Consider the following 15,303-nt stretch of genomic DNA (forward strand, 5'->3'; position numbering starts at 1 on the left):
TAGAAAAGTGCATCTAGTATTAATTCCCTTTTATATAGCAAATTAATTGTCTTTTAAATTCCAAATTATGGTTAATTCAATTAGTAAACATTTTGATTGTTTCTCTCCACAAATATGTATAAAATATCTTAGGTTGGAAAGATTAGCGGTCATTTCACGACTAGGGATGCGAGCATTGGGTCCCAAATTAATGACAAAAATCTCCGAAGTACAGCGAAATTGCCCAAATCTCCGAAGTTTCCAAAATTATATCTTCTATCTAACATAGACCTTTGTTCAGCCAGGTGCAGAATTTCCTGTTCACCGGTAGATTCGTGCCGGAAGAGCTCACCGTTTGGAAGAGCAAGCGAACCCCAAATCCCACTGGAGGGTCATCAAGCCTTAAAACACTTTGGTACCTTTCGATTGGACAATGACATCGTTGAAAAAAAAAGAAAAAGAATTGGACATTACGTACATTAAACTCAGTGGGAAAAGTTCATTGCGGATGTTAGAAACTGCTACTTATTACAGCATCTTTTCTTCTTTGCTATATAAATGTTACTTCCACATTTTTGCCAAAAAAAAAAAAAAGGAAAGAAAAGAATTGTTGCTTCTGTTAGCACGTGTTGCTAAGCTGTCATAGGAGACATCAATCGTTATCAGCAGAAATACATGCCTGATGATAGACTCCAGCCTAATCGCAAACTAAAGATCCACCAGCAGGTTGTATGCCAAAAGAACCATGCCTTTTATGCCTTCCAGCCGTGATGTTACCCCAATCAGTTGACTACCTTATGAGCAACTAATACAATGTACATTACATGTCGCACTCAAATTTCGAGTGCTTTTTGCAACTATAAACCAGATTTTCAATTACAGAGAACTTGATTACAAAAAAAAAAAAAGAAAAAAGGATGAACAGAATTTCCACACTAACACTGATATAAATGCTCAGGTAAACAAATATTTCAATGAGTATAAAATATAAGTGCAGATACTCATCTCCTTTTAAAGCAACGGCATTTACTGATTTGGGTAAAACTCAAAATGTGTTGAACAGGCAATTGGAATCGATATGTACATGAACAAGCCTGCAAAAAATGTATACCACACAATTAGCACAAGGAATCCCCCAAAAAATGAGAACTATTGTGCCTATGCATGTATAGACACATTTTTTGAACAGCAGATTATTTGAAATAATTTTTTGAAATGTGATGTATGTAAAATTAAGAAAAAAGTTATTAAAAAGATAAAAAAAATGATGACTCCTAATCTCATATTTTGGTTTCTCGCCTTCTATTGTTAGTTTTGCAGGTACAAAGGAAAGATAAGTAGCCGGGCCTCTAAAACCACAGATAACTATTTATTATCATTATTATAGGAATGCCATCCTCAAGTGGAAGGATAATATTTTGTGGTAAATTTTGTTTCACAACAAAGAATAGATACACAAGTGCGTTGATTAGATTAAAAAAGCGGAAGCAAATGGTAATAAATAAACAATAAAGTTTAGATGCCAATAAGCTCCAACTAAAATCCTTCCACATAAACATACCTGATATAGTCTACAAGCAATCCTCCAGACATGACCAAAAAAGGGAAAAAATTGCCAGATATGTGCACATTTGGACACCGTGAAATTCATGTGAGCAAGGGCACGTCTCCATGACCAGACTGAGGAGTGGGGGAGGGTTTAGTCAAAGGTTTCAGGGATTCCATAATACTGGAAAAGGAAGGGCGTTTCCATGGCTCACTGCAAATCACCAAAGCCATATTAGTAAAGGATGAATATATGTCAAGATGAGGCTTCAACCACAAAATACGAAATGACACAACTAACTTGGCCCAACAGGCTTCAATAATTGCAGCTACATGAGGATTCAAATCACGCGGTATTTCAAGCCTTTTTCCCTTGAAACCCACAGCTGCAACCACCTGGAAAACAATCACACCTACAGTTCATGGCTTAGCTCAAAAAAGATACAAGAAAAACTTGGTAAATGAAGAAATACAACTGTTCTAAGAGGCTAAGCCGCCAGTGACCATGGAGTAAATCACCTGACCGTAAAAAAGGTGACTTTGAAGGCGAAGGAAGATTATGTTATACAAACTCAGAATTAATTCACACCAGCTAGCCAATACTCTCGTCATTTTTCCTACTCAGAAACACCAAAGATTCAGTGTGGAAACTGAACCAGAACCCTTAACTATACAGTATCTCACCAGCTATTTTACAGAAGGAAACAAAGAAAGCTAACAGCTTAACCTCTATTCGCAAATCAGTTTGAAACTTAACACTGATCTAGAATTCCATTTGCTCCTCTTCCATTGCTAGAGCTGATGTTGAGCATAAAAACTGAGAAAAACGTTTTGTCGGTTAAGAGTGTAGTCTAACCTCTATGGACCTATTCCATATGGCTGTAACACCAAAATGCACCATGCAACCTATGCTCTAAGTTTGAGGAAATAAACACATTAAGGACCAAAAGTGGACCACAGATCATCAATCCCTAGCTAATGAATACATGCATAACTGATGCATCATGATTTCATAGCAATTATCACGTGTCACCAAAAGGACGATTTCGGATCGCTTTGAGCAAGATGAAACCACTGAAAGAAATGAAAACCAAACCTGTGCCGGATTTAAATAACTCCAGGGTTGTAGTATAGTTGCAAGCTCCCACAAAATAACACCAAAGCTGTATACATCAGATTTTTCATTTGATGGTTCATCGCGAAGTACTTCTGGTGCCATCCACTCAGGCTACAAGATAAGGCAACCAAGCAAATTTCATAATCCCATACAAAGGCCAAAAACACGATGGTCTGATAAAGTGAATTAGATCAATGAATGTGATAGATTGAACTACTCACAGTTCCAGCAGCTGACTTTGACGAGAGAAATGTATTGGCCTTTAAACGGGAAAGACCAAAATCACATACCTGGAGAACAATTATAAGGTAAATCCTCTCAATTGAACAAATGGAGAGCATCGAGATTTTCAAACAGAATTTATGTGAAAACGGTGAACTAGATAAACAAACATGCTATAGACGTCAACAAAGAAAGAAAATAGCCTACAGAGAAAAATCATCTAAGCAGCAAGTAAATAACAAGGTAACAGCATATACAAACATAGCACAGATGCAACATTTACATAGTATATATCAATCAACATTCTGAAGGCCTGATATCCAAATTACTAAGATAATTACAGCATCAACTTCAAGGTAATGAGTGTCCAGGCAATGATCCCATCAGCAACAATTTGCATGAGGTCATTGTTTTCAACAATTTCATTTTTTGAGACCAAATTTTGTTGCAGAGCAGTATAAAAAACTATGACAGCTTTTAGTACCCAATAAATATCAGGATCCTCATTGCACTCTGCAAGCCTGTGCCCCTTCAAGGGGGAACCACTCCAAGCAATTGTTTATAGAAAGTTGTAAAATGTTAATTTCAAAAGAAATATAGGTCTAAAAATTCTCATTTACTCCAATTAAGGAACATACTTCAGAATTTATCACCCGGTAGCCATTGGCCTTTCTGATATGATCTCAATTTAAAAATTTTTAGAGGAGCAAGATGGCATAGTTTCAGCATCAACCCCAAGAATGTAGCTAAGTATAAAAAGGAAACTGCATAATAATATCTAACGAGCACAACGTGAAATGCTAAACCGCATGTATTTAACTAGTAGATATGTAAGCATGAATAACTTGCACTGCTAGATATAGTTGCGTTAAGTTTAACAACATATTCATCACTTTAAATCTCAAAAAGCCATGTCAGTTATTCTGCCAAAAAAAACCTACAATAGAGAGATAAATTCCAATAATCAGACAACAGTGAGTAGAAGATATTGATATACAAATAGCCTCTAGCAAACCAAAGTTTTGCTTACTGTGACTCAAAATGTTGAAAGCTCTAAAAGACGAAATATTTCAGATCAACAATCATGCTGATTACTAAATATTTCAGATCAACAATCATGCTGATTTGACAACTTTATGCAATCAATGTCTGAGCTTACCTTGACTGTGTATTTCTTGTCAACCAAAAGATTGGGAGACTTCAGATCCCGATGAACAATAGGAGGATTACGTTTATGAAGATAGTTCATCCCCTTTGCCTGAAAAGATTTGTCATGTCCTTAAAACTGAAACATGATCCAAAATTTAGTAACACATACAGAGACACAGTACAAACCACATCATATGCCATACACAACCGACGCCTCTCATCCAACACTTCTCTTGCGCCTGGCTTATGCAAAAGTCTATATAAACTACCCCTGAAATTCAAAGCGGTAACAGGTAACAATCAGAAAATACAATTTTAGGTTCTAGAATATATTAGAGCACAACTAAATAATCTTAAATACAGTGCTACCAAATGCGTTTGAAGCTAATAAAAGGCAAATTGATACCTTGATAGATATTCCGTGACTATAGACAAGTTTGGCGGTGTTGTCACAGCACCCATAAAAAGCACAATGTTTGGGTGGCGCAACCGTTTCATAATTTGAACCTAACCCCGATAAAGGAGGAAAAAAAAATTGAAGTGACAACAGAACACTGTGAGAGGGGACAAAACAGACACATGCGCATACAAATGAATGTAAAGAATACCAGATTATGTATTCCAGGTTAGTTACAACCTGAAGAAAAATATACATACATAGCACGTATGCATGCATGTGTGTTTACTTAGCTATATTTTTGTGGGGAATGAAGAAAGGCAGACAAATCCAGTATATTCCTTACCTCCCGTAAAAATTCATTGAACAGTTCTGCATGGAAATCTTGCTCCATAAGAATTTTTACAGCAACATCCTAAAAAACGAAACCATTGGCAATTACAACAAAATATGAACAAAACCATTTAGACAAGAATTTTGCCAAATAATACACATACAGAGATCATTGAGTCCTTATTGATGCAAGGACCAAATAAGGAACTGAAGGAACCTTAAAAAGAATAGTATCAAGAGAAATCACATAAAAATCTACCCATAATAAATGTGCCAAATGGCAATAATTTCCCCATATAAACCTTTTAAGGGATTTTAGCATTCATCAATGAAAAAGTTTGGACCATGAGATAGGACATATATCTTACACATCCATTCCAATCAGCACGATGAACTGTACCAAAAGAACCTGAAAATTGGAGCCAGTTACTCTGATGAGCATAAACATATATGAATTGATTTTAAACTGGGAATACCACCCTAAAACAAAAACCTGAACCCAAACACTTAGATCAGCATAGAGAAAATACCAGATCCAATTCTCTCTTTTAAAACAAGATCACTCCAAGGGATGTTCAAGTCTTCCACGTCAAGGTTAAGTTCCCCACTGGTTGCCATAGGAACCAGTTGACCTCTGTCAACAAACCTCGGATCTTTAATAGCATCCATCCTAGGTCCTGGTAGAGCTCTAGGCGGTCTATGCCCAAATGAAGGAATGTGCTGTGCAGATAAAGCCATATTGGTTGAGCCCATGATATTATAAGCGTTAGGGAATTTGGAAACCTGTGATTCTTTAAGCCGACCCTTTATCCAGGGATTTTGAATTTCATCTTGATTGCTCGAACTAGGGGTACCACTGTTTCTGTCCATATAATTTCTATCAGACTGTTTATGATATGTGGAGTCTCCATCATCTTCAACAGTAGCTCCTGCAATACTCTCAATATAGATCAACACATAAAAATTCTAAGCCTTCATACTAACTGATATCTAACCAACAACCAGATAAGCAACACTAAAACTGTTGCCTCCAACCAAGAGAAAATATTGGATACTGTAACTTTGTTGTCTACTTTCAGGAAACATTTGGAACATAGTACTTACAATAAAACAAAGCCAAACTTTAAGAACCAAGGCATTTTTGGTAATGAACAATTAATATCTTCAAAGAGTATGAAATATCTTTAAAGAACTAAAAGCTAAAGCAAGCACCTTAGACATTCATCAAAGAGTATGAAATATTTTTGAGATTTCCTTGCCATCCAAATAATACTTGCGAACACTAAAATATTTTGGCCAAAGAAGAAAGATTACATGAATTAATATCGGCAGCACCAACATAAGAAGAAATACCATCTTTCAGCAAGAAAGCTGAGTTATATGAAAACAAGATATATATATATACACACACACACACACACATAAATGCTCAGACCAGAAAAAGGTACTATGAATGGAAAAGAGATATCCATTTAAAAATACTAAATCTCATACAGCTAAGCAATGCAAAGTACTAAGGCAATGCAAACTGAAGCAGAAAAGGAAAATACTCCCCTTTAGGTACTTTTTATTACTTGAACAGAAATAATGCCAATACAATCTCCTAGAGAAGAGAGAGGAAAAAGGTGAGTTGAGGAATTTTCAGGATAAAGAAATGATCACCTGTTGAAGAATCATCAAATACGAGATTAAGTGACTGACAATCAGAGAAATACTGTTTGGCCAGTGACCTGAAATCAATTGTAGCATCAACTTGTCTAAATCGAGGTAAGCGCAATGGCGAAGAAATTGAGATGGAAGATGGACCATTCAACAATGAATCAGGCTCACATAAACATCCAGGATTCCCAATCAAATCAACAAGATACTCCCTGTAGCAATACCAATACAGGTCACTATCAATCACTATCAAAAAAGACTTGCTTTTATCACACAGACAGATGCATCCACACAAATGAGCAGCATTAGACTGAGTATATTTTGATAATGCAAGTTGCATGTATAATGTAATTTCTAGCGAAGGATAGGTGGATTTGGTTGTTGGTTTCTCCGAAACCAAGCTGCTTGAGAAAATCTCAATTTCTGAAATGATTCTATATATAAGTAAAAACCCCATTAACTTCAACTTCAACTTGACTGTTGATAATCCCCATTAACTCTTCTCCAGAAACATCAATAAAACAATGCTGTTGGAAGATGCCAATGACCTCTTCAGGCAGCCTAAATATCCTTAAAAGTTAAACACAAATCCTGTGTGAAAGCTCTGATATCTCCAAAAGGTCTGACCCTTATCCTCCAAGTAACAAGAAAAGTTGTCAGCAGAAAATTGATTTGGAAAGACCACACTCAGTACAATAAAAACCTTTTCCACCTTTCTTCTTCTATAATAGGAAAGGCAAAGGGAGAAAAGTAAATCCAGTCCAATAAAACGTACACATACTACCAACTTGTTGACCATCTACTGATGAGGACAACAAAAACAACAACAACAACAAAAAAACAAAACAAAATTTCTGGAGATGTTTGTTCAAAAAAGTAAATGTTCTTTGTATTGGTGAACCACCCTAGTGCAAGTCACATATGCATGAAGGAACACATTGGAGATGATGTTTCTCTTCATTAGTCAGAGATATTGCATTCTGTGAAAACTGAACCAAATTAAAGTATCACCAATGTCACTATATATCTCCAATAGTCTACCTTTCAAGCCCGAATCTAACAAGACATGAAGAAGCTTCGTCCCTAAAACAATATTTGCATCCTTTAGCAATTCGACAAGGTAGATCAATACTGTCAGCCAGCACCTGCAAAAATCATTTTTATACACATTAAAAAGCCACTTTTGTGGGAATTAAAATTCTGTATTGAACACAAATGAATCTTCCTGTCACATACACTTCCAATACTTTCAAAATGAATTACAATTCACTAACTTGAAGCGAAAAGAAGCTAAGGTAAATAAAAAGGGCCTTAATTAAAAAACAAACTTCAAAAAATTGACACGCCTGAACCCCTTCTTTTTTTTTTTCGGCATAACCAAAAGTCAACACCCTAATTTCCAAAATATTGTTTATACAAGGACCTTATTGATCTTGTATTATTAGTGTCAGTTCTTCAGCAAACAATAAAGCCAGAAATCTTAGTATAGGAAGTAAGGTAATATTACTTTAAACTGTTTAGACTTTTGAATTCAATCTTTAAAAGCAGAAAACCCAGAGAGAGATGTATAACAGTCATTTTCAACCAAATCTATATCGTTTGTCAGATAAGAAAGGGATAAATAGAGGGCAAAAAGAGGAAAAAAGATGTTAGAAAACTGAAAGTGAGCATACAAGCATGCAAAGTATTACGTTTTCAATAACAATAAACGTAGGGAAAGGGAAAGTCATGATGAGAACAAATCAATCATTTAGAAAAGAGATTACATAGGTAAGCCAATACATGCAATCAATGCTAAATTTCCTCCAATGCAAGGCGGAGGCATTAACTCTTTACTTGTTACGCATGATAAATCAGATATCTACAAGCAGAAATTTCACTTTTTTTCTTCATCAACATAATGTACCTATGATTTATTTGAAACTCATCTACTTTGAAATTGCCATCTAGGTCATTTCAAACAAGCCTCAATGCCTAGCTTATGCAAATCATATCATATTCAATTGCCTTACAGGACAGCACATAAAAGTGGAACATCCATTTGTTGTTTGCTTTCTTCATGACTATTTCATATCTATTTCAGAGATACTAGCACGCAAATTTTTTTATTTTACTTTCTCTTAACACTTCAAGCTCTGAACCAAACCATCTTTCAAGAAGGTTTCCTGTTCCAATTCCTTGTTGACATGCTAATTCCAGGAAACAACAGGTTAAAAAAGAAGAATAAAAGGATATAACCGGAAAGAGAAAGGGAAAAGGCATGCCTAATGTATAATAAATATATAATGGCAGCCTTAGTGACAAAAAGATAGTCAAGAAATCATCAAGTATGCCTCCAATTTAACACACTTGAAACTCTAGATCTAAGAATATACCTTGAATAACAGAGCCCGGTGCCTACAGAGGCCGACAGAGAGGCTACCAATTGGAAGTACAACAGACCCTAAACAATCCTTTAGGTCAACACTGCAGTCCTTCCATCTGGGAGCCAAGTCTTCTTCATCAGTGGAAGCTAGACCCCTTGTGAAGGAACGAGAAGAAAATGACAACAATATTAGATCTCCAAACAGAGAATTCAGAGGAATTTCTCAAGAGGGACATCTGAAACTCACCCCATGTAATTGCAAACTAGCTTTGCAAGCTGGTCAACAACATCCTTAGTGGTGATGCAACTAGATGATATGCTATGAACCCGATTCTGCAATTCCTTCAAGCTGGGATCACTATGCCTGTCAATTATAATCACCTCAACTGATGGTACAATGTTAGGATCAACAGACTTCAATGATTCAATTGATGGAATACGACCACTTTCTTGCAGGTCGCAGCATACATTCCATACATATGGATCCATTCCGTGAATTAAGTAAAACCCATCAGGGACTTTGTCAAAATAAGATAAGCAGCCATTTACCTGATACACAGCATTAAGAAAGCAGAAACCTCAGACAGGAAATATAAGATGTGCAGGGTTGGAAAAGTTGTAGATGGGAAAGGGCAAAAGGAACAAGGGAAGGATTTGGAAATCACTTGAGCAGTATCAGTAGAATATTGATAACTCCATGACAAAACTATTTCAATAAGTTCAGTAAAATGTCATCAACTATTTTTCTTCCTTGGACTATTTACAACATGCTCACCTCATCATGGACCAAGTTTAAGCAATTATTCTATTACCAACTATCTGCTGTTTCACAATGCCTGTTAATCTGATCGTCAAAAGCCCAGGAACAGTTCTTGGCTAAATTTTTATTGAAACATCCACTGTATCAAAATCCCGAATTGCAAGCAATACCTTTGGTTAAAATACTGCTATATTAAACCAATTGATAGCACAAAAACCTACCATCATTAACTCCACCAGAAAAGCAAAGATTCAAACAGATAGCATAGAGTAAGAGGACAAATCTGAGATAAAAATACCCAAAATCGATGCGACATGGCTCCTGATGGCACAGGCGAAGCTGAAGCCCTCGAAGCGGATTCATCAGGCACGGGATCCAAGAAATTAGGATCGTCAGCGCACGTGGCTTCGGATGAAAGTCGAAGTGCCAAGGCGAGCTGCAACTGGTAACTCTCCTCTGTCTGCTGCGCCCAGCTCTTGGAAGACGATGACCCAGGGCCGACTCCGCCAGAGGCATCCGCCGCCTTGAGCCTCAATTCGGCAACACCACCACCGTCATTCGTCCAATGCCCAAACGCCGACTCATGATTCGAGAGCGATGGTCCACCGTAAAACTCCCCCGAGATCGAGCTGCCCCCGAAGCTACTCCCACTCGACTGCCTCTGCAGCCCCACCGACCCAGGAAACCCTCCCGTGGTCCCCATCCGACTCTGCATCTTATGATCGACTAAATCCCAATCGAATACGCCTCTGTCCACTTTCCCTTTATTATTACTCTTATCCACGGAGTGAGACTCGTAATAAGCCACACCTCCTACTCCTGCTCCTCCACCTGTCACGGCGGAGTGCTTCGATGGCTGTTGGTGGGGGTGGTCCTCGGGTGGAAATTGACTCAACAAGGTGTAGTTCGATCGCCTGCCTGGCATTTCCATCGAAAGTTAATGTGCCAAAAATTAAATTCACAAAACCCTGGAAACCCTAAAAGCAGCCATTGCTAAGACTGATGCATAGTTAGCTCTGTGTAGGAATAAGGAACTTTTGGTATATCTTTCGCTATCTTGTCGGAGAGAGACAGGAGGTTTCGGTTGGCTTAACCTTAATACCATGGCAATTTGGTACTTAAATTAATACGAATGCTGCTTTAGTTCCTTCCTAGTCTTAATTAATACCTACTACAGTATAATTTTCTCATGTCGTTTTAGTTTTGATCTGAGACTATTAGTCCTTCGGGGACATCCGATAAATAAAATTTTTCATTATTTACTTTTGAAATGATAAATTTATTTTTCTTATTAAATTAATTTTATAAAATTTAATCCCAACCTATATTTCAATCCACTTTTTACACTAAATATAACGTGCGATCTCACGTGATCAAATTTTTTAGAATAAAAATATTAGATTTCATTTGTAGTTAAATAAAAGATCAAATTCATATTCATTTTTGTTCCTCAAAAAATATAAAATGATACGAATCATATCCATTTTTTATCTAAAAAAAATGGTATTTAATTCAATCCATATTCATTTTTTATCATTAAAATGATGGGATTTGACCATTTTGTACATAAAACAATGATTGATGCATGCGGATCATACGTTGATTCAAACTAAAAAGTAATCAGAAATTTAAATTAGGACCAAATTTTGTTGACTTATACTAGTAAGAAACGTAAAATTAATATTATAAAAACAAATTATCAAAAAATTTATTTGTCAAAATGTGAGGCATGTTTTTAACTATTTTCTCTATATTTTTATAGAGGTTTTGAACCCGTAGAAATTTAAAAGAGAGTGTAAAGATAAATCTATCGCTCGTGCCTAGTTGGAGCATTTTGAACAATTTAAAAATTTTTCAATGGGAATCTGCAAAAGATAAATTTGCCTCTTAGCATTTTTAGTGATACCATGACCAGCCAGCCATTATACTCATCAATGATATTATGATAATTGACTAACGTAATGCTAGCTAGTATCTAAATATTTTAGCACTTTGGCAGGTCTATAATGATAGACTTATGTGTTATGAACTCCTATTGTGATGCTTAATAAATTCTGCTTTGTCAAAACAATTTTTTTAAAAACAATTTATTTGAATAATTGTTTTTTAAGGAGCATTTTGTTGAAACTTTTTACTGTAATCGTTTTGTTGGAATATATATATATATAATTATGTATGTATGTACTATATATATATATATATATATGTGACATGAAAACGATGGTCAAAAAAAGTACAGAAAGTTCGTTACCAATATGGTAAATTGATTATTTACGCCGCTACAGTGGTCCCTTGGTGTTTTACGAAATTGAGAAGGGGAAAAGAGATGAATTCTTGGGATTTGCCTGGGCTTTGGTCAGACGATTGGCTTTTATCAAGGAAGTCAGGATTGTTTTGCAGTTGCAAGTCAAAGCATGGACAGTCATAATTATGCGCGTGAGCCATGGAATGTTTTCGGTTTCGCTTTATCCGATTGTGGCCAATTAATTCAATTGTGCCCGTAAAAAAAAAAACGCGGCGGTTTGAATTTTTTGCCAATGGGGGGCGGAAATCAGTTGGCTTTTCCGTGAGATCTATTCAAAGCCAAATTAAAAAGGGAAAGGTAACGAAATCTTGAAACGTTAAGCGGCTTTTGCTTTTCCACGCGCTATTTTGGCATCCCGTGCTTTTGACGCTTAAGATTAGCGGATGCGTCCCTAACAATTCTAAGTTCAACAAGCAAATCGGATCTGGATGCGTTCAATTTTGACGATCTTAATCGACATTTTTCTTTTTCAAAGGAGATTCTAAGCCTCTGTGATAAATGTGAAAGAGGTGAATTTAATAGTCAAAGTATAAACCCCCGTTGCACAATTAACATCTCTTTTTTAAGACGATTTGTTTGACGGGTGTCCATAAAATGCTTATTAAAATATTATATTTTTAAAAAATAAAAAATTAATTTAAAAAAGTAATTAAATACAGTGAAGGATGAACAAAATTAAATAGAAAATCATGCGAAGGCCTCATGGACCACTTCAAATGTGCGTTTGGTGACGGGAATAATTATTGATGCTGCAACTTGATTGCTATGTTTACTAGATTAGAAACCCGTTTACAAGCTATGGCGCAGCATTTCCGGAAGTTTTCCCTTTTGTTTTCTATTTTTCCCTTTTGACAAGTTTCAAGGCTGGAGAAGATCCATTCATCACGAGTTTTTCATTACTCCAAAAGATGAAAATTAAAGAAATTCAAACTCCAATTCTAGCCCATAATCCAACAAAGAAAAGAAAAAGTGAGTATAAGAAAAGGATACATGATGTTTTCATTTTTCTTTTAATGCGATTTAAACCAGAATCAGTTTCGATTTTTATTCCATTTTTAGAGGAGTAGAATTGGAATCTTTACCTATGTTTTTTTCTCTGGTTTCGATTCTCGATTTGGATTTTTTTTTTTCCCGTATCAAGTATTGTTCGGTCCAGTGTAGTTTTGGATTCAAAATGGAACCATAGCTCTACATGCTCCATCCATCCTATAAAAACAGAGTTTATTATTTTGGGGAAGAGCACGTAACTTGAGACAGTTATATAAAGCATGTAATAAAATATGTTGTGAAATTTCTCGACCAATCATTTGTTTTGAGGCTAAAACTGATATATTTTTCTTCGAAGTGTGAAAGTGGAAATGGATGGCTCGTATAGATGTACAACCTCAATAATTAGTTTTACTAGTGTGGATACCCGTGCTATGCACGGTACTGACATTATTAAAAGAAATTAAAAAAGAGAGTGAATAAAAAAAGTTAAAAAATTGTACCAACATAATTAAAATATCAGATTTGTCTAACAATAGTTCGAAATATAATAAAAAAATATATATATATATTATTCAAGAAACTGCCTTTTTTTAGAAGATGGAACTTGAAAGAATAATAAAAATTTATATTAGAAAATGAATGATATATGAATAAAAATGAATGTAATCACATGCTTTATTTGATTTCAAAATGAAATACTTACATACATTATGCATTCGATTTGATAATTTTTGTATGAAGGTGCGAACATTCTGCATACTAATTAATCTTCAGTACGAAATGCAATATTGGTGATTTAATTTACTCTGTTGAATTTTGTGGAGTTCGTGTTACAAATGAGAATGCACAATCTTTGCATGAATTAATTCATTGGTTGAACAGCTTATCCCCATTTTTTTGAGAATTAAAAGCATATGGAATTTGAAATTAGTGTATATTTTACATGGTTTATAAATAGTATCACAATATATATATATATATATATATATCAAGAAATTCTACCATCCATTGCAATTTTTCTAAAATAAGAAGCATCACAACGAAATACGAATCGTTCATTTGAAAATTTTAGTATAGTTCAGAAACACTACTTTTTTTTTCCCTCAGTGTATTTGGTTTGTGTGGATGGCAAATGAGAATAAAATAGGTTAGCGATCACCCGTTGTTGTGAATAATTATGAAAAATTGTAATTCAAATGGACTCCTTAATTTTCGATATGTGATTTTTCATAGTGTTGATTTCATTATCAGTTACTTGGTACTATTAGTTATCCGTTGGTTAAGTGATAGAGATTACTAAATAAAAAAAATGTAAAATTGTAGTAAAAATGAAGCGAACCTGCAATCTTTGTAAATTGGAAACGTGTTTTGTATCAGATGTAGTTCGTAACTTGCAAACATCTATATCTATGTCTATATGTATTGAGGAAGGGGTTTTTATCAGAGACCCTCTCAATGGCTTCTAAACTTCTCATTCTTTTTTCTAGATTTTTGTATTTATTTTAATACATAAAAGTAGTGAATTATAATCAACCCTATAATCAATCAAATTTGAAATTTAAAACATTCTCACTATCTACTTCATAAACCGTTTATACTTTATTATCTATACTTTAAATCCTTTTTACTCCTTAATTAAAAACAAATGCTCATTCGTATGCTATTTTAATACAATGTTACATTTTTATAATTAAGAAATATTTATCTCCAAACTAACCCTATAACCACCCCTACAAATGAGCTTTGTAAATTACAATTACGTTTCAAAAAATCACAAATGTGCAACTACATGTAAAGTTGAGGGGGTACAGTGCAACTATATGTAAAGTTAAGGGGTTTACTATATTTAACCCTAAAAAAAATCTCAAGAACGGAACAAGTAGTGGGTTATAGATTTTTGTATTTATTTTAATACATAAAAAATAGTGGGTTATAATCAACCCTATCACCAATAAAATTTAAAATTTAAAACATTCTCACTATCTACTTCATAAACCGTTTATACTTTGTTATTTATATTTTAAATCTTTTTTACTCTTTAATTAAAGACAAATGCTTATTCGTATGTTATTTTAATACAATGTTACATTTTTATAATTAAAAAATATTTATCCCCAAACTAACCCTATAACCACCCCTTCAAATGAGCTTTACAAATTACAATCACGTTTCAAAAAAATCACAAATGTGCAACTAAAGGTAAAGTGCAACTAAATGTAAAGTTGAGGGGGTAAAGTGCAGCTAAATGTAAAGTTAAGGAGTTTACTATATTTAACCCTAAAAAAAATCTCAAGAACGGAACAAGAAGTGGGTTATAGATTTTTGTCTAAATTTTTGTATTTATTTTAATACATAAAGAGTAGTGGGTTATAACCAACCCTATCACCAATCAAATTTAAAATTTAAAACATTCCCACTATCTATTTCATAAACTGTTTATACTTTATTTTTTATACTTTAAATCCTTTTTACTCCTTAATTA

The 15,303-nt window shown here is 34.6% G+C and overlaps 1 protein-coding gene across 1 annotated transcript; it reads right to left on the bottom strand.

The window, feature by feature from the left end:
* Positions 1–454: 454 nt before the first annotated feature.
* LOC113775349 (serine/threonine-protein kinase CTR1) lies at positions 455–10,594 on the bottom strand. The gene is made up of 16 exons (XM_027320184.1): positions 9,825–10,594; positions 9,014–9,315; positions 8,777–8,921; positions 7,443–7,546; positions 6,405–6,613; positions 5,273–5,671; positions 5,111–5,151; positions 4,756–4,824; positions 4,419–4,519; positions 4,199–4,283; positions 4,023–4,121; positions 2,863–2,931; positions 2,621–2,752; positions 1,826–1,920; positions 1,541–1,738; positions 455–1,073 (listed from the first exon to the last, which is right to left on the bottom strand). The coding sequence occupies exons 1-15, from the start codon at positions 10,455–10,457 to the stop codon at positions 1,627–1,629; spliced, it is 2,595 nt and encodes an 864-aa protein (XP_027175985.1). The 5' UTR covers positions 10,458–10,594; the 3' UTR covers positions 455–1,073; positions 1,541–1,626.
* Between the last annotated feature and the right edge of the window lie 4,709 nt (positions 10,595–15,303).

Source organism: Coffea eugenioides, chromosome 6 (genome assembly GCF_003713205.1).
Source record: "Coffea eugenioides isolate CCC68of chromosome 6, Ceug_1.0, whole genome shotgun sequence".
Taxonomy (NCBI): domain Eukaryota; kingdom Viridiplantae; phylum Streptophyta; class Magnoliopsida; order Gentianales; family Rubiaceae; genus Coffea; species Coffea eugenioides.